The 23,099-nt window shown below is 41.0% G+C and overlaps 1 gene segment (V, D, J or C); it reads left to right on the top strand.

Moving 5' to 3' along the window:
- Positions 1 to 23,099, top strand: part of LOC132835894 (Ig heavy chain C region, membrane-bound form-like) — a 49,466-nt gene that overhangs the window by 14,863 nt on the left and 11,504 nt on the right. The window contains 5 exon segments of the C gene segment in view: positions 3,073 to 3,378; positions 4,126 to 4,464; positions 4,880 to 5,188; positions 5,668 to 5,997; positions 16,502 to 16,629. Coding sequence covers positions 3,073 to 3,378; positions 4,126 to 4,464; positions 4,880 to 5,188; positions 5,668 to 5,997; positions 16,502 to 16,629 — 1,412 coding nt within the window.

Below are 23,099 nucleotides of genomic sequence, written 5' to 3'. Positions count from 1 at the left end.
TGACAATAGTAGGCAAGAACATTCGAAAGCTGATGGGAGGCAGATGTTCGCAGGTAAAGGGACGGCTGGGAAATGGGAAGCCTTCAGAAAAGGTGATCTCGAAAGTCCAGAGAAAGTTTATTCCTGTCAGGGTGAAAGGGAACGCATGTAGGGAATGAGGGATGACTAAAGGAATTGAGGGTTCGGTTAAGAAAAAGAAGGAAGCATATGTCAGGTATAGACAGGATAGGTCGAGTGAATCCTTAGAAGAGTATAAAGGAAGTAGGAGTATACTTAAGAGGGAAATCAGGATGGCAAAATGGGGACATCAGATAGCTTTGGCTATCCAAAGGGGTTTTACAAATATATTAAGGACAAAAGGGTAACTAGGGAGAGAATAGGGCCCTCCAAAGATCAGCAAGGCCATCTTTGTGTGGAGACACAGAGAATGGGGGAGATACTAAATGAATATTTTGCATCAGTATTTACTGTGTAAAAGGATATGGAGGACATAGGTTGTAGGGAAATAGATGGTGACATCTTGCAAAAAGTCCAGATTACAGATGAGGAAGTGCTGGATGTCTTCAAACGGTTAAAGGTAGATAAATCCCCTGAACCTGATCATGTGTATCCAAGAACACTGTGGGAAGCTAGAGAAGTGATTGCAGGGCCCCTGCTGGGATATTTGTATCATTGATAGTCGCAGGTGAGGTGCCGCAGGGCTAGAGGTTGGCAAACGTGTTGCCACTGTTTAAGGAGGGCGGTAAAGACAAGCCAGGGAACTATAGACTGGTAAGCCTGAACTCTGCGGTGGGCAAGTTGTTCGAGGATATCCTGAGGGACAGGATGTACATGTATTTGGAAAGGCAAGGACAGATTAGCAATAGATAACACGGCTTTGCGCGTGGGAAATCATGTCTCACAAACTTGATTGAGTTTTTTTGAAGTAGTAGCTAAGAAGATTGATGAGGGCAGAGCAGTAGATGTGATCTATATGGACTTCAGTAAGGTGTTCGACAAGGTTCCCCATGGGAGACAGCTTAGCAAGGTTAGATCTCATGGAATACAGGGAGATCTAGCCATTTGGATACAGAACTGGCTCAAAGGTAGAAGACAGAGGGTGGAGGGTTGTTTTTCAGACTGGAGGCCTGTGACCAGTGGAGTGCCACAAGGATCGGTGCTTGGTCCCCTACTTTTTGTCATTTATGTAAATGATTTGGATATGAGCATAAGACATGCAGTTAGTAAGTTTGCAGATGACATCAAAATTGGAGGTGTAGTGGAGAGCAAAGAGGGTTACCTCAGATTACAACAGGATCTGGACCAGATGGGCCAATGGGCTGAGAAGTGGCAGATGGAGTTTAATTCAGATAAATACGTGGTGCTGCATTTTGGGAAAGCAAATCTTAGCAGGACTTATACACTTAATGGTAAGGTCCTAGGGAGTGTTTCTGAACAAAGAAACCTTGGAGTACAGGTTCATAGCTCCTTGAAAGTGGAGTCGCAGGTAGATAGGATAGTAAAAAAGGCGTTTGGTATGCTTTCCTCTATTTGTCAGAATATTGAGTACAGGAGTTGAGAGGCCATGTTGCGGCTGTACAGGACATTGGTTCGGCCACTGTTGAAATATTGCATGCAATTCTGGCATTCTTCCTATCAGAAGGATGTTATGAAACTTGCAAGTGTTCAGAAAAAAATTACAAGGATGTTGCCAGGGTTGGAGGATTTGTGTTACAGGCAGAGCCTGAACAGGCAGTGGCTGTTTTCCCTGGAGCGTCGGAGAGTGAGGGATGACCTCATAGAGGTTTACAAAATTATGAGGGGCATGGATAGGATAAATTGACAAAGTCTTTTCCCTGGGGTGGGGGAGTCCAGAACTAGAGGGCAGGACAAATGTTTAGGGTGAGAGGGGAAAGATATAAAATAGACCTAAAGGGCAACTTTTTCATGCAGAGGGTGGTATATGTATGGAATGAGCTGCCAGAGGATGTGGTGGAGGCTGGTACAATTGCAACATTTAAGAGGCATTTGGATGGTTATATGAATAGGAAGGGTTTGCCAGGATATGGGCCTAGTGCTCACACATGGGAATAGATTGGGTTTGGATATCTGGACGGCATGGATAGGTTGGACTGAAGGATCTATTTCCATGCTATACATCTCTATGACTCTATGTTAATACCATTTGTGAATCTGACATCCTCAAAATGCTGTGGGTTATTATTGACATAAAGTGAACTGGAGTCTGCTTTTAAATATTATGGCGACAAGAGCAGGTCAGACACCAGCCATTTTGCAGCGAAGTAACTCACGTCGTGTCCACTTACGCCTGGCCACAGACTGCAAGGTTTATGGGTTGTGACTGCATGCTATTCACTTGCCTGGATGAATGTAGCTTTAATCACTTTCAACCAGGTTAACACCGTCCAGGATAACCGTTTTCTTTTATTTCAGATTGGAATTAGATTAAAGCAGTTTCACACTGAGTCTCAAAACCCCGAAATGCTTCAAGCCACTGTAGACTTTTATACAATCAAATTTCATGGTGGGTCACATTGTAATTGGGTAACGACAGATTGCAGAGTTACTATTGAACTTTAGTCACGATGTATGTTTTTGGAGATGTTGTGAATCTGAGGTCGTATAATTTGGAAACATTTAATTTCAATTAAGCACTTCGAGAAGAAAACTGATATAAAGGACGAGACAATTTATTTTTTGTGGAATGTTTTTGGTTTGAGAAAAGCAGAGAGGTTGAATTAATTACTCTGCTCCTCAATTTGAGTTCAATGAACATGCCCCGTCTCGTTTTTGTAAAATTTTGGAACGGTTAATGATGATAGTATCGGAGTGTTCTTATTCCTTCGTGCAGTAATATGATAATAGTCAAGATGGAAGGGCGTGTTTCTGATGATGGTAGCACGACATCATAGTCAACAAATCAACCACAACAAAAATAGTCTAAAATTCCGCTGGAGCTTTGAATTGGAAAATGTGGAACAGTTTCATAGCTGTGAACAGAGTTTCATCACGGATACTGTTTCATTGACAGAGTCTCACTTGTTAAATAGCCCATTTTTTTCTTTTTCCTAGCGGTGCCATCTGCCCCCACACTTTATGGCCTGGTCTCAACCTGTCAACAAGACGACATGGATCGCTCCATCATTTATGGCTGTTTGGCGATGGATTACATTCCAGACGTCACCACAGTGACCTGGAAGAAAGACGGAGAGAAGATCACGGCTGGAGTGAAGACTTACCCATCAGTGAGGAACAAGAAGGGAACTTACACCCTGAGCAGCCAGTTAACCCTGACCGAGTCAGAGGCGAATTGCAGCAAAATCTACTGTGAAGTTCAACACAGCAAGTCCAACAAGAGCATTGCAATGCCATGTAAGTGTTGGAGGGACTGAGATTAACAAAATAGGTGAGATTAGCATGGTGCATTATTTATATCACTTCCAACAGAGTCAGAGAGGTCTACCACAGGGAACCTAAACCATTCAGCTTTTTGAATCGATGCCTACCAAAACCGAATGATTCTGTTCAATCTCTGAGCATTTTATCCATTGCCTTGCATAACTTCACACTGCGGTTCAATACTAATTCAATATTATGAGGGTGTCATCTCTCCCAGCCTTATATACTGTGATCCAGATTCCCAGCACCACCTGAGTTATATTTTTCTGCTGGCATCCACTCTAATCATCCTTAAACCCCCTTCGACGTTGCCTCTACCAGCAAGTGGGAATGTTCCTTCCTCTCTCCCCGTCCATATCCTCATTATTCCACACATCTCCATCGTGTTCCCGCTTCTTCTCCTCTGCTCCAAGGAAAACAAAGCCAGTCCAGCCAATCTCATTTCATCCTTTCAAAACTACAATTTTGCATCCCGGATAACATCCTGGTCATCCTTCTCTTAGTCCTCTGCATTGTATTCACATCCCTCCTCTAATGTGGGCTCCACAACTGTACACAGTGCGTTTGCTGTGGTCTAACCAAAGTTTTATTACATTCCAGTTTCACCTCCCTCCTCCGAAACTCTGTGCCTCGGCTAATAAAGGCAAGTATCCAACAATCCATGGCATTTGGTATCAGATCCGTCAGGTAATTTATACAGTATGCTTCCTTAAGGTCCATCAGAAGACGCCCCTCCAACTCTCCTCCTGACTGTCAGCTCCAGCGAAGACATCGCAAGCAGCAAGTATGCAACTGTCCTCTGTTCAATCAGCGGTTTCCATCCGAAGACAATCTCCGTGAGTTGGTTGAAAAATGGGTTCCCCATGGACTCGAACTTTTTCACCGCTCCATTGTGTGAAGCATATGGCAAATTCTCAGCGACCAGTTGGCTGAACATCTCTGCTGTTGAGTGGTTTCACAGCGCCATCTATACCTGTCAGGTTACTCACCAAGGGCTCACTCAAAGTCGAAGCATAAACGCACCCCAGAAAACTCCAAATCACTCTGCACTGGAATGTGAATCAGGTACATAGAATTATTCATCTAAGTAAATAGCACAAGGCAGCTGTTAGTTTCCCATCATGCTGTATCTGTTCCCTTTTGATGTAAGTGGTACTTTAGTATTGGCCATTATTCAATATCGAGTCATAGAGTCATACAGTGTGTAAACAGACCCTTCGGTCTAACTCATCCATGCCAACCAAGTTTCTCAAACTAAACCAATCTTTGCAGACCAGCAAACATTTGAAATAATTACAACGCAGGACATGTTTTAGGTTATCACGAATGTTTTCATAATCAAAATATATAAATAATAGTAGGTACATTTTCAGCCTCAGCAATAGTTAGACTTTGCCACTTGGAAGGAGATTTGCCTGAAGACGGGTAAAATAGATCTTGGAAGAGGAACATTTCGATTATTTTGCTTTCTGCTTCATAGGAATTAGCGATTGCCTGGATTACACAGTTAAAATCCTACCTCCACCAATAGAACAGGTCTTACTGGACGCAACGGTCACCTTAACCTGTGTTGTGTCCAAGCTTGGCTCTGGAATCCTGGTCACGTGGACACAAGGAGAGGAAACTGTGAAATCAGAGATTGCTGACAATCCCGGAGATGCTCCTGACAGCGTGACCAGCACATTAGTTATCTCGACTCAAGCCTGGCTGAGTGGAGACCATTTCGATTGCTCGGTCAACCATCAGCATCTACCAACACCTGCGAGAGATTCCATTCGCAAGGAGAAAGGTGAGCAGTGAAGTTAAAACACAAAATAAGTTACTGTATTTGTTTCAAATGCATGTGCCATTTAGGTGTGGTTACATTAATAACATGCTTTAATTGGGAATGAGCCAAGACTGTTGGGACCATTAATGATCTATTTGATACCTAAGTAGCTGGTTTTAGATAAAAGATGGATTAAAGGAGATTATATTATGATGGAGTCAAATAAGGCGGGGAGCAACCTGGTTTTGACCGACACATCAGCATTGACAAATGGACAGAATTTCCAAATGCTGGGCTGGAATCATGAAAAAAACTTCCTAACAATTTTTTTTTACTTTTTTTTAATAAATTGGATGCCATTCTCTATCCTTAGAAAATAAAAGTGGGTAAGTCCGAAACTGAAAATTGAATATTTAAACATGTCGTGAAATATCAATCCATGCCGAATTGTGTCAGGACTTCTGAAAAATTCAGTTGCATTTGTTGCAATTATCCTGCAGTGACAAATCTTCTGGAGCCATCAGTGTCCATTCTCCGACCCACTTCAGAAGAACTCTCCGAGCAAACGGTCGTCTCACTCACCTGTTTAGTGAGAGGTTTCTTCCCCAGAGAGGTTTTCATCAAATGGACCACCAACAATAAGCCGGTGAATCCCAGTAACTACAGGAACACCAAGGTGATGGCAGAGAATGACAACACCTCCTTCTTCATGTACAGCCTGTTATCGATCACAGCGGAGGAGTGGGCCAGCGGTGCTTCTTACTCCTGTGTGGTGGGACATGAAGCGATTCCATTGAAGACCATCAACAGAACAGTTGATAAATCCAGCGGTAAACCGAGTTTTGTAAACATTTCACTTGCATTGATGGACACCATTAATTCATGTCAATGAAAATCTAAAGGTTACCTTTAATAATTCAATAAAGATAATAAAGGCTTTTTTCTTCAATTGTGTTTTAAATACACAATCGTTTAATTAATTTCCCACATCGATCAATATTCCACTTGTCAAGTTAAAGTCAGTTATTAACAGGTCTAAGTCTAGGGTCTTGTGCAGTTCACGCTCCCAGCTCAGATATACCCTAGTTCAGGGACAGAGTGAAGCTCACTCAGTGCAGAATTCCACAACGTACCTTTTCCTATACTCAATCCCACTGAGACTATATCTGACAATGCCATTTTCCTGACAGAGGAAAACCATGCATTTTGATTCCGTGTTCCTGATTCCTGAATTGTCCATTCCTGCACAATCATGTCAGCTTTAAATGCCACATTGTACCAATCAGGAACATTTTAAACAAAAACTTCTTGGAAATTTTTTTTAATTTATGACACAGCAATTGGAAAGGAAAACTCTGGGCACCAATAACAAAGAGTGCAGAGCAGCTCGAATCTAACTTTCATTTCGGGAAACGAGCAGGGATCTCGCACCAGAGAATGAGTTCGAAATAGATAGGGTTGAGCATAAAGAGAGGAAGGGGGAAATGATTAACAGACTGCACTCTTATTTCCCCCCGTAGAGTTTTCAAGGGAGAGATCCTGAGTAATGGGAACTAGTGACTAAGTCAGCTTCCTGCTTACACTCCGTGATTTAACATTTCTGTGACAGCAACAATGTTGTAAACATGTATTTTGCGATGAAACATGATACTTTTCAAGAATGTTGAAAACGTTTATTCCTGTTCATTATCTTCCAAACTTGATTCCTCGTAATCCAATTCTGACCCGGTGATTGGCCATACCAGTGTGTCTTCTAGAGATTTGTCTGGGTTTGCTCGAGCATCTGGGATCAAACCTGATATTCGATCAGCTGAAGTCATTTTGTTTCACAGATAGAAAACCTGCATATATTTCTATTCAATGTAATCAGACTCAACTGTTATCATTCGATTAAAACTTTAACAATCATAAAAATAGGCACCCTATGATGTAAGCACAGAAACAGAGATGCAGTCGCATTTCACACAAACACTCAGAAAGGAATACATCCATGTTGTTTTGAAGTTGATTTGTACTGTACCTTTAAGAGAGAGAGAGAGAGAGAGAGAGAGAATTCACCTCTGAACTGAGAGATTACAAGCCCCTGTGTACATGACTAAAGGATAGTCCCAGAGTTTACTAGAAAATTGAAAATATGTTATGTTTGGCTGTGAAATGGATACCTGAGGGTTTTTTGTTGCTGTTTTGACAACAATTCAAATTAAACCAATCAGTAATAATTATGCCCCAGGATCATAAAGGCAGTACAGTTTGAATGTGTTGCATTGCTAACATTGAACCAATGAAATGATCTGATTTTGGGAGGTATAAAATGTAAACATTCTGAGAATTGGTCAGACGGCAACTGCTGTGGAGAGAGAAACTCATCGAGAGATAATTGCCCACCTAACACCTTGTTGTCAATGAAATTCGAAAGCACTCTCTCTGAAAAGGACCTTTCCAAGTGAAACTTACTCTGATTAAAAAAGAAAGAAGACAAAAGAAAGAAATCAGCAACTGGAAGAGTGAAGACACAGAAGGAGACAGCGACTGTGTGGTTTTGAAATTAAGCTGATGTAATTTTAGTAAGTGTCTTGTTGGTGCAGCATATTGTTGGAGGCAGATAGTAAGCAGTTAAGTGAAGGGCGGCTTCGAGTTCTGAATAGTTGTTGTTTGATGCTCAGTTAAAAATTAATTGATGTTATTTTCTTTAAATTGTGGAATTTAAGAGTTCACTGCTACTCATATTTTATCAGATCATGAAGCAAGGCGAGTTGCTTCTGGATGTTTGGTTTAATAAACAGAAGGGTTTACTGCTATGCTGGAACAGGTATGGGAGTTTCGGCTCGAGATTTGGACAGGCTTTGATAAATCCAGTCATGGAGTTTGACAGGTTTGACCAGATTTGGGGTGTGAAAGATTCAAGCATATTTAAATACTTGTCAATTTATGTCCTACATCTTTAAATAAAACTTAGGTTAGAAAATTTCCTTCATTTCGGTTACTTCTGGTTGGCTAAATTAAAAGTGAGGGAAATGGCTTATAATATTGCTCAGAAGTTTCTGGGGTTTGAAGATGTTTCCCAAATTTTTCAAGAAAGTTTATGAAAACAGAGCAAGATATATTTTTGGAATGACCAAATTGGGTTTAACCAGGGACAAAGAAAAGCTGACGTTATGATGGAGTTGATCATGCACTTAGGTATATCAGAGAAACAGGCAAGTGCAGTAGAGTCAGAAAAAAAAATTCAATTGAGGCAAATGGGATGGGAAGATAAAGAAAGTGAGAGAAATTTCGTGGCTGAGCAAAGATAAGGAGGAAGAAAAGAAAGGGAGAGAGACTTTGAAATTCAGACATTGCTAATCAGTCAGGAACCTCAAGTTAACAAGATGAAGATGAAGGAAGCTACTAATATTTACAAGTATGTTAAAAGATTGCCACATTTTGATCAGAAAATGTTGAAACTTTTTGTTAAATTTCATTTGAAAAATTGGTTATGCAGATAGAGTGGTCAGAGAACTTGTCAATAATGTTAGTTCAGACTAAGCTGGTTGGAAGAGCTAGTGAGGTATTTGCAGCACTGTCAGATGAGGGATCAAGAGATTATGCAGATGTCAAAAAGGCTGTTTTTGAATGCTTATGAATTAGTAATAGAAGCGTTTAGGTGGGGGTTCAGATGTTCAGGTGTCAGGTCTCTCGGGGGCAGAGCATTTTCGGGATAGTGATCAGAACTCCATGACATTTAGGAGGCTCTTGAAGGGGATAGGAGCAGATACAATTAGTAAGTATTTAATTGGGGAGGGGGAATTACAAAGCCATTAGGGAGGAACTGAGGCACCTAAATTGGGAAACATGTTCTCAGGGAAATGCATGACAGAAACGTGGAGGTGTTTAGGAAGCACCTGCTGACAGTGCTGGATAGTTTTGTCCTACTGAGGCAAGGTAGGAATGGGAAGGTGAAGGAACCTTGTGTGACTAGGGGTGTGAAACATCTAGTAAACAGGAAGAAGTAAGCTTCGTTAATTCTGAGGAAGCAACGATCAGCCAGCGCTTGAAAGTGTTACGAGGTAGCCAGAAAGGGACTGAAGAATTGACTTAAGAGAGCTGGAAAGGCGCATTAAATAGCTTTAGCAGGTAGGATTAAGGAAAGCCCTGAGACATTCTACACGTATGTGAGGAAATAGAGGATGGCTAGACTGAGGTTAGGGCCACTCAGCGATAATGGAGAGAACTTGCACCTGGAGTCAGACGATGTAGGGGATGTCCTCAATGAATACCTCTCTGCAGTATTCACTATTGAGAGGGGCTTTGACATTTCTGAGGGTAGTGGGGATAGACTGATACGCGAGAACAGGTTGATGTGAGGAAGGAGGATGTGCTGAAATTTTGAAAAACATAAGGATAGATAAATTACCTGGGCCAGATGGGATATACGCAAGGTTACTACGGGAAGTGTGGGAAGAGATTGCTGTACATTTGGCGATAATATTTGCACCTTCACTGTCAGCTGGAGGAGTGCCAGATGATTGGAGGGTGGCAAATGTTATTCTGTTGCCCCAGAAAGGAAATAGGGATAATCCTGGGATTTACAGACCAGTCACTCTTATGTCAATGGTGGGCAAAGAATCAGAGAGTACTCTGAGAGACAGATTACTTGGAAAACGATTAGAGATAGTCAGCATAGCTTTATGAGGAGCAGGTCATGTCTCACAAACCTTAATTAATTCTTTGAGGATGTGCCAAAGCACTTCGATGAATGTAGCACAGTAGATATGGTGTACATGGATTTTATTCAGGAATTTGGTCAGGTTCCCGCCAGTTGGTTAAGTCAGAATGTAAGGAGGCATGGGATACAGGGAAACTTGCTTGTCTGGATACAGAATTGGCTGGCTCACAGAGGACAGACGGTGGTAGTAGATAGAAAGTATTTAGCCAGGAGCTTGGTGACCAGTGGTGATCTGCAGAGATTTGTTCTGGGACCTCTGCTCTTTGTGATTTTTATAAATTACGTGGATAAGGAAGTGGAAGGGTGGGTTAGAGAGTTTGCTGATGACATGAAGGTTGGTGGAGTGGCAGATAGTGTGGAGGGCTGTTATAGGTTGTATTGAGACATTGATAGGATGCAGAACTGGACAGAAAAGTGGCAGATGGTGATCATCCTAGAAAAGTGTCAATTAATTCAAATTTGAATGCATAATACTGGGTTAAAGGCAGGAATCTTGGTAGTGTGGAGGAACAGAGGGACATTGGGCTCCACATCCATAGATCCCTCCAAGTGATCATCCACGTTGATAGAATTTTGAAGAATGTGCATAGTTTGTTGGCTTTCATTGGCAGGGAGATTGATTTTAAGAACCACGAGGTTATACTGCTGCCCTATAGAGTCCTGGTTAGACCACACTTGGAATATTATGTTCTATTCTAGTCACCTCATGACGGGAAAGATGTGGAAGGGTTAGTGAAAGTGCAAAGGAGATTTACCAGAATGCTGCCTGGAATGGAGGACATGTCGTATGAAGAATGTTTGTGGGAGCTAGGGCTTTTCTTATTGGAGCAAGGAAGGATGAGAGGCAACTTGATAGAGGTGTACAAGATGATGAGAGGCATAGCCAGATAGCTTTGTTCCCTGGGCAGAAATGTCTATCATGAGGGGACATATTTTTAAATAATTTGAGGAAGGTTTAGGGGAGATGTCGTAGGAAGGTTTAGGGGAGATGTCAGAGTCAGGTTCTTTACACAGGAAGTGGTGGGTGTGTGGAATGCACTGCCATCATTGGTAGTAAGAGTCAGAAATATTAGGAATATGTAAGCGACTCTTGCATAGGCACGTGGATGATAGTAAAATGAAAGAATGTCGGTTGGTCTGATCTTAAAGTAGGATAGAAGGCTGGCTCATCATCAAGGGCTGAAGGGCTGTACAATACTGTACTGTTCTGTGCTTTATTTGCTATGTCCTATAAAGAAGGAACCAGATCAGATTTAAGTTGAATGTGGAAGATTTAAACATTGCAATTTGGTAGATGGGTGCACCCCTTAAAAGTAGATCAGACCTATGAGACTGTAAGAGAAATTATTCTGCTGGAAGATTTTAAAAACTCACTGCCAGAGATGATAAGAATTCATGTTTATGAACATAAGGTTCAAGAAGTGAGAAGAATGGCAGAGATGGCAGATAAATATGCATTGGTAGACAAATTAGAATTTCGGTACTGACAGGAATTTCATCCTGTGTGGGTTAAAAATTGGGAGAAGGGGAGATCATATATGAAGAAACAAAGCTTAGATCACACTGGCAAGAGTTTACCACAGGTGAGAAAAGAAAGCCAAGGTGTTGCAAACGATGTGAAAGGCCTTGAGTGTTTTCACTGTAATGGAATGGGACACAGAAAATTGCAGTGTTGGTGGTTTCAAAAGGAAACTGGCAAAAGGTGTTGAAACTGCCAGAAGGTGGGGTGCATAGGATTACAGTGTAGTCGTTAAAGAAAGGCACTGTGGGAAAAGATGTGGTAAACGAAGCTAAGCCAGTGCCATTAGTGAAAGTAGTGAAGAAAACCACAAGGAAAGTCGAGGAGCTTCATGTGAGTGCACAGCATGGACAGGGACTGGGTATGGAGTTAGTGCCTGATCTCTAAAAGAGTTTGCCTTTGTGGGTAACATTTACTCAGGAAGAACAGGGGAGATGAGAAAGAAGTTATAATTTTGAGAGGTACAGGAGCTAATCAGTCTCTCATGCTAAGAGATGAATAAATTTGCACTATTTCTGATCTGTTACCCGACAGAGTGGTAATTTGTGGAATAGTTAGACAGAGATTTAACGTTCATCAATGTAAATCCGTTTGGAGAGCCAAATCAAGACTGGGGATGTAACAGTGGGAATGACTGCCAGAGTTCCAGGAATCCAGTTTGTTCTTGGGAATTACTGAACAGGATCCAATTTGGGAGTGACGCCCTTTGTTGTGGAGAAGCCAAAGGAAAACCAGGGATGAAGGGATTTAAAAGATGAATACTCAGGAATATTTCCAAAATATGTAGAATTTATTTATAGAGCACAGACAGAAATCAAATACTAAAGCGAAAGTTAAAGGATTTGATGTTCAGTTAGTGGACACCCTGTTTGATGCAATGTTGCAGCAAAAACCTGAACAGGCAGAGGGTCAAACAGAAAGGTTTAGTCCCCAAAGGGTAATGTACTTATAAAACAAAGACAAGACAATTAACAATATATTTATTGATACATACTCAGAAAAAGGATCAGAATATATTACTGCGGTTTATTATCTTCAAGATAGCACCCTAAGATGAAAATGGAGACCACAGCAGCTCAGTGCAGAGAATAAATGGGCAAGAGTGGACCAGGGTGTGTTGCCAGTAGGATGTAGACAGGAAGTGTCACGCCTTGCAAATGAATTACTAGTAGGAGGTCACCCAGATGCACAGCCGACTCAGGCTAAGTTACAAAAGCACTTCTATTGGCCTGGACAGCTCAAGGATGTGTTTGCGTTTTGCTTTACGTGTCATACATGCTAAATGATAGGTAAGCCGCAGTTGGTAATAAAACCAGCACCTTTGTTGACAATTCCCCATTTTAAGAACCTTTCACATGGGTTAAAATTGATTGTGTAGGTCCCCACCCGAGAACTAAAAGTTGGAACTAGTTGTTAACCATAATGGATGTCTCCAACAGATTTCCAGATTATTACGGAGAATTAAGGCAAAAAAGGTGGAGAGGAGCTAATGGTTTACTTGACATAGCATGGGCTACCCAGGGAGATTCAGTTAGACCAAGGATCTAATTTTACTGCCAGGCTGCTTTAGGAGGTTATGGATAGCTTAGGCATGTAGCACGTTAAATCAAGTGTGTACCATCCTGAATCCCAGGGAGCTTTGGAAAGGTGGCTTCAGACACTGAAGACCATGTTGAAAGCATACTGTCAGGATGATCTGAATGGTTGTGATAAAGGTGTCCCGTTAGTATTGTTTGCCATTAGATACGCCCCAAATGAATCTCCTCAGTTTACTCTCTTTGAGTAAATATTCGGACATGAAGTGAGGGGTCCTTAGAAATTACTTAAAGAAGGATTGAAAGGATCGAATTCAGAGATCTCACAATTTGATTATGTATTGGAAGTGAGGAAGAGATTAAATCGGGTAGGTGAGTTAAGAAACAGCACCTAAAGAGGACACAGTATCGAATGAAGCAAGTAGCAGGCAAAAATTGAAACATTTCTTCAGTGGTAGGAGGTTCCTTCAAAGCCAGGTTTTGTGGTCCCGATCAAATTGAGACAAAGTTGATTCAGGTGAACTACCTGGTGAAGATGTCAGAAAGGTAAAACAAAACTGTATTGAATATGCCATGTGAATACATCGAAACCTTCCCTTAAAAGAGACGGGGGACTGGAGAAGCAAATGTTCGTTACTGCCGCACAAAGTGAGAAACCAAATCCACATGCAGTTGGTTTTGATGTGCCTCAAAATAGGTTAAATAATGAGGAAGTTCTTAAGGAATGGGATGGTTAGCAAACTATCTGTCTCAGGTGCTAACAACCCAGTTAAAAGGTTTGTTGCAACACAAGGAGAATATATGTAGGAAGAAGATGGCAAGGATTAATGCTGTTGTGCATTAGGAAGATTAAGGGAAAGCTGTTCTGATGAAACAAAACCCCTACAGGCTGAATCCTTTCAAAGCCACCCAGGTGCAGAATGAAGTGAATGCGATTCTCAATGAAGATATCTTTGAACCAAGTCAGAGTATGTGAAGTTCACCAATCGTGTCAGTTCTCAAACCTGACGGCACTCAATGATTTTGTGTGGACTAAGAGGAGGTCAACGCCCGAACAAAATTGGACTCATATCCAGTGCCAAGATTGGACGACTGTGTAGAGAAAGTTGGACTAGCCGGTAATATCGCAAAGCTGGACTTACTGTATAGTTATTGACAGGTACTTTCTCCAGAGGATGCAAAAGACGTTTCTGTGTTTGCAACCCGAAATATGCTCTATCACTTCAAAGTGATGCCCTTTGAAATGAGAAATGCACCAGCCACATTCCAAAGCCTCATGAACAGAGTTATTCAGTTCATCTTTAGCGAGTCTTAGAAAGATCATGTGGGAGAGTTAGCAAAGCTCTTTGTACAATTACAACAAGCAAAACTGGTAATAAATATAAAGAAAACAGAATTGGTGAAGGCAGATGTGACGTTTTATTACGTAACATTGGACATGGAAAGTTGACCCAATGAACGTGGGCGGCACGGTGGCACAGTGGTTAGCACTGCTGCCTCACAGCACCAGAGACCCGGGTTCAATTCCCGACTCAGGCGACTGACTGTGTGGAGTTTGCACGTTCTCCCCGTGTCAGCGTGGGTTTCCTTCGGGTGCTCCGGTTTCCTCCCACAGTCCAAAGATGTGCGGGTCAGGTGAATTGGCCATGCTAAATTGCCCGTAGTGTTAGGTAAAAGGGGTAAATGTAGGAGTATGGGTGGGTTTCGCTTCGGCGGGTCGGTGTGGACTTGTTGGGCCGAAGGGCCTGTTTCCACACTGTAAGTCTAAGTCTAATCTTCAAACGTGAAGATGAAGACCATCGATCATTTCCACAATCATTCTCCAAGAAAGTGGAGGTTTCATTTGGATTCTGCCGGAAGTTTGATCCAAATATCAGCAGTGTGGTCGTACCGCTGACCAGTTTTAAGAAGAACACAATATTTCGGTGGACAGAATAATGCCAGGAGGCATTTGACAATTTAAAAGCAGTAGTAACTACGGCACCAGTTTTAGATACACCAAAACCTTTTGAAACACTTCAATGCTGCCATTGATGCTCGTGACGTATGGGTTGGACCTGTTCTGAGACAGAATGATGATGATGAAATTGAATGGCTAACTGGCTACTTTTAAAATAAATGCAGCACCCACCAGAGACGATACTCTACACTGAAAAAGGAATTATTCAGTTTGATACTGGCCTTATAACATTCTAATATTTAGGTAATGAACCATGTGTTGGAGATGGTTGTGTACACAAATCACAATCCTCTTATATTCTCAGAAAGATGTAAATACAAAAATATGAGGCCATTTTATTGAAGTCTTGTATTACAGACTTTTACATTGCAGATTGTGCATGTTGCATGTCATAAAAATTTGATAGCAGGTGTGTCATCATGGAATTAAAGGAAAAAGTGTCGATAAGATTTGACTGATTCGAATTTTATGTACATGTGCAGGAATGAATATAGAAAATATAACTTAGATTAATGACATTTATATTACATAGTAATGGGTTTAAGAATTAGAGAAATAAAGAAGACATCTTTTCATTATGAAGTTCCATTTTTTTCTGATGGGGGTTAGGTGTTATGAAGTTGAAGGCATGTACTGTACCTTTGAGAGAGAGAGAGAGAGAATGCTGTTCTGAACTGAGAGATTATAAGCAACTTTTAATTACAAGATAGCAGTCCCAGCGAAAACTGAAAAATTGAAAATAAAAGTATCAATCAAAGCATGATGTTTATACTAACAAAACACAGCTGTAGAGCATAAACATGAAAAGACCTTGACATACGTAAAATCTGAATTTGATGCATAAACATTTTTAGACGGCATCAAGACAAAGAAAACAAACTACACATTCACAAAGATATTAAAACATAAACATATGCACCCACGACTGAAGTGGGAGATTAACACAATGACTCTTATACATTGTGAAATGAGCAAAATGTATATACAGAATCGCAACCAGATGAATGAGCACACCAGCACTGAAGGGACATGAATGTGTCTACTCATCACAATCCCAACATGGACACATGCGAAGTAATCACGTACCCAAGCAATCAAGGAAAAACAGATAAAACCAGCTATAGACAGAAATGAATAAGTAACATATGCGCAAAAAATATTCTGAACGCATACACACCCTGCAAACAAAATATGAAGCAATGTGTTTACTGTGAATCTCATTGATTTTAATGATTTACCAAATAAATAAACTAAAAGAGCAAATGCATTTGAGCTCTTACCCAGTGATGGCACAGTATTTAAGTAAACAGCTATCAGTACCTATAATTAAATTATAAAATATCATTGAAATAATCGTTGTCAGTCTATGATAATATTCCCCGATAATAGATTGACGAGAAAATTCAGGATAGTAAATTAAAGCTGTGGAGTTAGTTATAGCAAGTTATTGCTGAGAGTCAATGACTCAATCATAGATACAGATCGAGTAAAATTTCACATCAACCTGATGGCTTGAAGAAGATGGACCCATTCCTGGTTACATTGCTTAGACACAGAAATGTCAGACCGCATCAATAGATAATCTAACTATTTGTTTTCGGCTTTATTCTTGCAGATGTGATAGATGGCAGTCAGATTGAAGACTATGAGGATGATAATGGCAACATTGGGACAACTGCTTCCACATTCATCACCCTGTTCTTCCTGAGTATTTCCTATAGCACTGCCGTCACTCTGATGAAGGTGAGAATAATCCAATTATTCATACTTCCAGCAGACGAACATGGTTTGTCAAATTTCTGAGAGTTTCTTTGAAGAAAAAATGAAATATTAATGCCATGATCATAAACATTTGCATCATTACTTTATCCCTCTTTTACAGGTAAAATAATGTGATGACGTTTGGACCCCGTAGACTTGCCTCATTGATTATTGAAGTCTCTGAATTCCAAATGTATATTATGTGCTGCTGTTGACTTTAACAATGAGACAACTTCACTTTTGAATCTAAATCTGAAAGTAATTAATGGCTTTTATGTTTTGCTTTGTTTTGTTTGAATTCATTCAGGTAATTAGAGTTGGAATGTATTTGTAGCTTGTAACTTCTAATTGTTTGAACTCCATTTGTAATGTGTTTTGTTTTTCCTTGTTCCGAATTATTTCCTACCTTTGTGTTGATTCCTCATTTTCTTTTTCTAGTAACTATGAGATGAGCAGCTCCGAACGTAGGTGTTCTTATCTCAATGTGTCGTCCAGTCATTATACTCACTTTGTTCACTTTAAGATAAGTTTTTGATAAAAAATACTCTCTGAAATGGTTAATAAATCTTAAAAGATTATGGACGAAACTTGAGTTTGCTTCATCCTTTCTTGAAGGCCTATTAGTAATGATATACTGTCCCAAATTGTCGTGCCCTACTCCCTTCGAAGCCAGATGCATTTGCCCAGTCACATGTGGTTGTCTTTTATCGAATCATTTGGGTTAATGCTCGGCACTCTTTGTCCCACTCTTGTTAATCGATCTTTCGCTTGGTATTTCTTATGGAAAACTCCAGAGGTGGAATGATCAGACAACACGGAGATCTTCGATGGTTCTTGTTATGTCACGAGGGTCAGAGCCTAAGGTGAAGTAATGTTAAAAGTCAGGAGCTTGACCCCGCCAGAGACTATCACAAGGTAGTCCAGAGAGTTAGAAAGCTTACAGTACTCTGTCTAACATAAAACTACTCCCAAAGTCGCTCCAGCCTAGGTTTGTCATGGATACATCTCAACACAAAGATTTACTAGTTAAACACTCAGCAGCCAAAAAGTCTAAAGTTCAGAGAGGAATACAGTGACAACACATGGACAAACCAGGGTTAATTAATTCTTAAATCTGGAGTTTTTCTAACACATAAGTAACATGGAGCACAAATTCCAGGAACCCATGTTGTCACACCACAGCTGCCAAATTCCCCGGGAATCAGACTGGGATCTATCTGATACAAAGATATCAGTGAACAGCAAACATCAAAAATTGTCAACCAGAGATCGATGTTGATCAGGAGATCAGTAATACTGGAAAAACTCAGCTATTGGAACCCATATGCTGCAAGACTGAATTCAGCACCAACAGTACCAACCTATCCAACTGGTAATGAGACGTTACACCTTCCCACCAGTTATACTTTCTTTATTCTGGGAGCTCCATACCTATTATGAATTCGCTATGGAAAGAGTTGTAGACATTTCAAATCACCAATGAATTAATGTTTCCCTTGGCCAAATCTGACCTATTGGTCAGCCCGGAACAACCAAACACTGCTGATCGTTTGAGAAGTGATAAGCACTTGTCAAAAATAGGCTTTTCAATTTACTTTCATTTATCATTTGATTATTAAACAGGAACCATAAGGCTCCATGAAAAAAAAACTAAAGCACATGTCAGTACACTGTCCCCAGTGGCACGGATAGCGGACTGGCTGTAAGCCAGGAAACAGTGTCGGAATGAACAAACTTTTTTTTCTCAATGACCGAGAGTGAATAGTGTCAAGCATCAGTGTTTGGGTTCAGCTATTCACAATCTGTGGTAATGATTTAGTGGAAGGAACTAGATATAAAACTCTCCAAACTTTCAGATGACACAAAGCTGGGTGGGATGGTGAGCTGGGAGGAGAATGCAGAGAAGCTTCAGTCTGATTGGGACATGGTGAATGAGTGAGTAAATGCATGGCAGGTGAACTATAATGGCGACAAATATGTGTTTATCCACTTTCAGAGCAAAACCAGGCAAGACCATTATTCCCTGGATGGTGAGTGATTGGGAAAGCGGGAGGTACAATGGGTCCTTGGTGTCCCTGTACACCAGTCATGACAAGGAAGCAGGCAGGTGCAGCACAGGCTGAAGAAGGGAAATGGTATGTTGGCCTTCACAGTGAGAGGGATGTTGTACAGGAACAGGCATGTCCTGTTGCAATTGTACAGGGTCTTGGTGAGACCACCCTGAAGTATTATGTGCTGTGTTGGTCTCCTTTACCTGAGGAAGGATGTCCTGGTGTCAGACGGAGTGTAACAAAACTTTACCAGACTGATTCCTGTGATTACAGGAATGAGGTCTGAATAGAGATTAGATTGGTTAGGATGATATTTACTTGAGTTGAGGGAATGAAAGGGGATCTCAGAGCCTACAAGCATCGAACAGGACAAGACAGGGTTAACACAGGAAGGATGTTTCTGATTACCAGGCTGTCCAGAAGCAAGGGTGACAGTCGAAGGATACAGCAGGGTCATTTAGGACAAAGATGATGAGAAACCTCTTCACAACAGAGATTGGAGGGAATGTGGAATTCGATGCCACAGAAAGAATTGAAGTCAAAGCGTTGAATGTCATAAAGAAGGTGATAGATGCAGGATGAAAGCTTACGGGAAGTAACAAGAACATGGCACTGAGATGTTAATTAGCCATGACAGAATTGAATGAGTGAGCAGTTTTGAGGGAATGACTGGCCTAATCTTGCTCCTGTTTACTTTGTTCTTTTATTCCTCATGGACCACCGCATGTCATCCTGTAATCACTTAGTCACACCGTGATTTGATATTAGATTTCTCATCACCTCGGTTTAAAATAATCCATCACTTCAGAAACTGTGGCACAATGTTCTGGGAAAAAGAAATCACAGAATAAATGCTGAACAGACCCAACAGGTCTGGTGTCAGTTATGCAGAGAGAAACACAGGGAGTGTTTTGATTGAGAGCTCTTCCAGACTCGAGTCTAGGGTTGGGTGTGACCTATTAATAAAAAGTTAATATGTGGAACCCTTGGCGAATTAATGCATTTTAATCCGCTATGTTTTCACCATCATGAACCCCAGGATATTGATGCACATAGGAAGATGGCTGTGGCTGTGTCAAATGCAACATGTTCTGGACAATATCTAGGTTTGTGCTGGAAAGTGGCAAGTAATGTTTGTCCCACACCAACGCCAGGCAATGGTCATCTCCAATCAGACAAATCTAGCCACTACCCTTTGACGTCTGTTACCATCACTGAGTCCACTACTATCAACATCCTTGTGTTACAATTAACCAGAAGCTGAACGGGCCTAGCCTTTCAAATACAGTGGCTGCAAGAGAATGTCAGAGCTCAGAGAATCCCGAATCATATCACTCATATCCTAACTGCCTAACGTTGGTCCACCATCTACAAGGCACAAGTCAGAAGTGTGATGGAATACTCACCACTTGCCTGAAGGGATGCAGCTCCAGCAGCACTCAACAAGCTCAACAGTGTCCAGGGCAATGTACATTTGATTAGCACTACATCCTCAAATATGCAGTCAGTCCACAACCAATGCTCATTCGCAATAGCGAGTACTATATGCAGTTGCACTGCAGAAATTCACCAATGCTCCTCGGATAGTGCCTTCCAAACTGATGACCACTCCCATCCAGTAAGACAAGGGCAGCAGATCAAAGGGGCACCTGTCCCTGCAAGTAAACCTCCAGATCTGTCGTCATTCAGAATTGGAAATATATTACTGTTCCTTCAGGGTTGTTGATTCAATATCCTGGCATTCCTTCCCTTACAGGATTAGGTCTGGAGAGGATTAGGTCTGGAGGGTATTGGGTGTAAATGGGTTGGGTGTGGAGGAGATTGGGCGTGGAAGTGATTGTGTCTGGAGATGATTGGGTCTAGAGGGGATTGTGTCTGGTAGGGAATGTGTCTGGTGGGGATTGTGTCTGGTGGGGATTGTGTCTGGAGATGATTGGATCTCAAGGAGATTGTGTCTAGTGGGGATTGTGTCTGGTGGAGATTGTGTCTGGTGGGGATTGTGTCTGGTGGGGATTGTGTCTGTTGGGGATTGTGTCTGGTGGGGATTGTGTCTGGTGGAGATTGTGTCTGGTGGGGATTGTGTCTGGTGGGGATTGTGCCTGGTAGGGATTGTGTCTGGTGGGGATTGTGTCTGGTGGGGATTGTGTCTGGTGGAGATTGTGTCTGGTGGGGATTGTGTCTGGTGGGGATTGTGTCTGGTGGGGATTGTGTCTGGAGTCTGTTATGACCCAGCAGTGAAACTTTCTGCTAATTAACTCAAACACCCAGAAAAGCTCAGCTCGCTTTTCGAATCTGTTAAAGTACGAGTGACAGAGAACTCCCACATTCGACTACTTGAAGAAAAAAAAATTCTTTATATCTAAAACTGATCATTAAACAATAAATATTTACAACTCTAAACCTCCTTTCTCTTAAAGGTCTGTTGTCCACCTCCAACGCAACAACAATATACTGATACAGTAAAAATGTCTATTAAAACTGCAGCAACTTAATTTTCAAAACTAGACATCTGCTGTAGTGTTTGATGTCTGGCTCCTTTCAGCTGAAGATCTCCCTGGGTTATCTTCAGTCTTTTGCTGAAAAGATGTTTCATATGAAAAGATAACCTTGATAGAGAGTGTTTGGCTGGTCTTTACTCTGATGATGGCAGTTAGTTGTTCTCTCCCTGGCTAATTCTCAAAATGTCAGCTTCTTTTATACCCAATCAATCATCAGATTATCTCATTGCTTCAATGTTGTCATAAGAGTAAAATTCAAATTGAATTGGCTTTTAGTATCCTGGGGCTTAACTTAAATTGATTAGTAAAATCTGAACTGTTGTAAAAATAGAAGCCAAATGTTGCATATTTTCAATCTTCCCGTACAACCTGAGATTGCTAGTCAGTCACATGACAGGTGCCTGCAAACTCGCAATGCTAAAACAATTTTCACCCTCTGTTAAAGGTACAGTACACACTTCAACTTCATAACACCAACACCCTTAAGAAAAAAAGTCATCATAATGAAAAGATTGCTGCTTTTTTTAAAATCCTTAGTCCCATCAAAATGAAATACACACCTCCCCACCACACACACAACATCAGTATTTGTTCAATCTTATCCATACTTTCTTCGTTAAGTCTGAGATAACATCTGCTATCACAGTTTTGCGACACACAACATGTATGTTTTTTTTAAAATTAAAAGTCTGTAACATAAGACTCCATGAAAATAATCCCATATTCTTGTCCTTGAAGTATTTCAAGAATGTAAGAGGATTGTGACCCGTGTAGACAAATGTCTTCGACACATTGTTCGTCACATAAACATTGAAATGCTGGAAGGTCAGTACCAAACACAATAATTATTTTTTCGACGGTAGAGTATTTCCTGGAAAAGTAACCAACTGGCCTTTCAACTCTATCATCATCTTCCTGGAGTAGGACAGCTCCAACTCCTCTGTTGTTTGAATTGATTGCAACTTTGAAGGGTTTTCGAACGTTTGATTTAGCTAAAACTGTTGCAGTGGTTAATACTGATTTTAAATTATCAAATGCCGCCTGGCAATGTTCTGTCCACCAAAACTTCGTGTTCATTTTCAGCAAATTGATTTGCCATGTTATTATGCTGCTAAGTTTGGAACAAACTTCCATCAAAATCTCCTCGAATGCATTCGTCTTGACTTTTCTTGTAGTCAACACTTCATGAACATCACTTCTACCTTCGTGAATTATGTTTTCTTTAAGTTTATTACCAGTTTTTACAATTATACCATGTGACTTTCCATGACTCACTAAAGATCACGACATCATCCAGACGGACTGCACAGCTTGTTAACTCAGTTCATGAGTCTTTGGAATGTGGCTGGTGTGTTCTTCATTCCAATAGGCATCACTTTGAATTGACATAGCTCATCTGGGGGTTACACATGCGGAAATGTATTTCACTGTCTCTGATAACAATACCTGCCAATAACCAAATAGTGAGTCCATCATTGTAATGTAACTGGATTGTCCAAACTTCTCTACAAAGTGCACCACTATTGTTATTGGGTACGAATCTGATTTGGATACGACGTTGCCCTTCTGATAATCCACACAAAATCATTGAGTCTCGTCAGGTTTAGAAACTAACACAAACAGCAAACCCCACTCACTCTGACTGGGTTTGACGGTATCTTCGTTGAGCATTGCATCCACCTCCTTCTGGACCTGTGTGGCTTTGAAAGGATTAAGGTGATAGGGGTGTTGTTTTCTCACAACAGCATTCCCTATCTCTAACTAATGCACAATAGCATTAGTCTTCCCCATCTTGTACCTGCACATGTCCTTATTTGGCTGTAACAAACCTTTCAACTTTGTTCTTTGTTCCTGAGACAGATACTTTACAAACCTATCCCACTCCTCAAGGAATTACATAACG

The sequence above is a fragment of the Hemiscyllium ocellatum genome, chromosome 45, assembly GCF_020745735.1.
Source record: "Hemiscyllium ocellatum isolate sHemOce1 chromosome 45, sHemOce1.pat.X.cur, whole genome shotgun sequence".
Classification (NCBI taxonomy): Eukaryota; Metazoa; Chordata; class Chondrichthyes; order Orectolobiformes; family Hemiscylliidae; genus Hemiscyllium; species Hemiscyllium ocellatum.
Note: the sequence above shows the minus strand (reverse complement) of the source record. Positions and strands in the feature narration are given on the sequence as shown.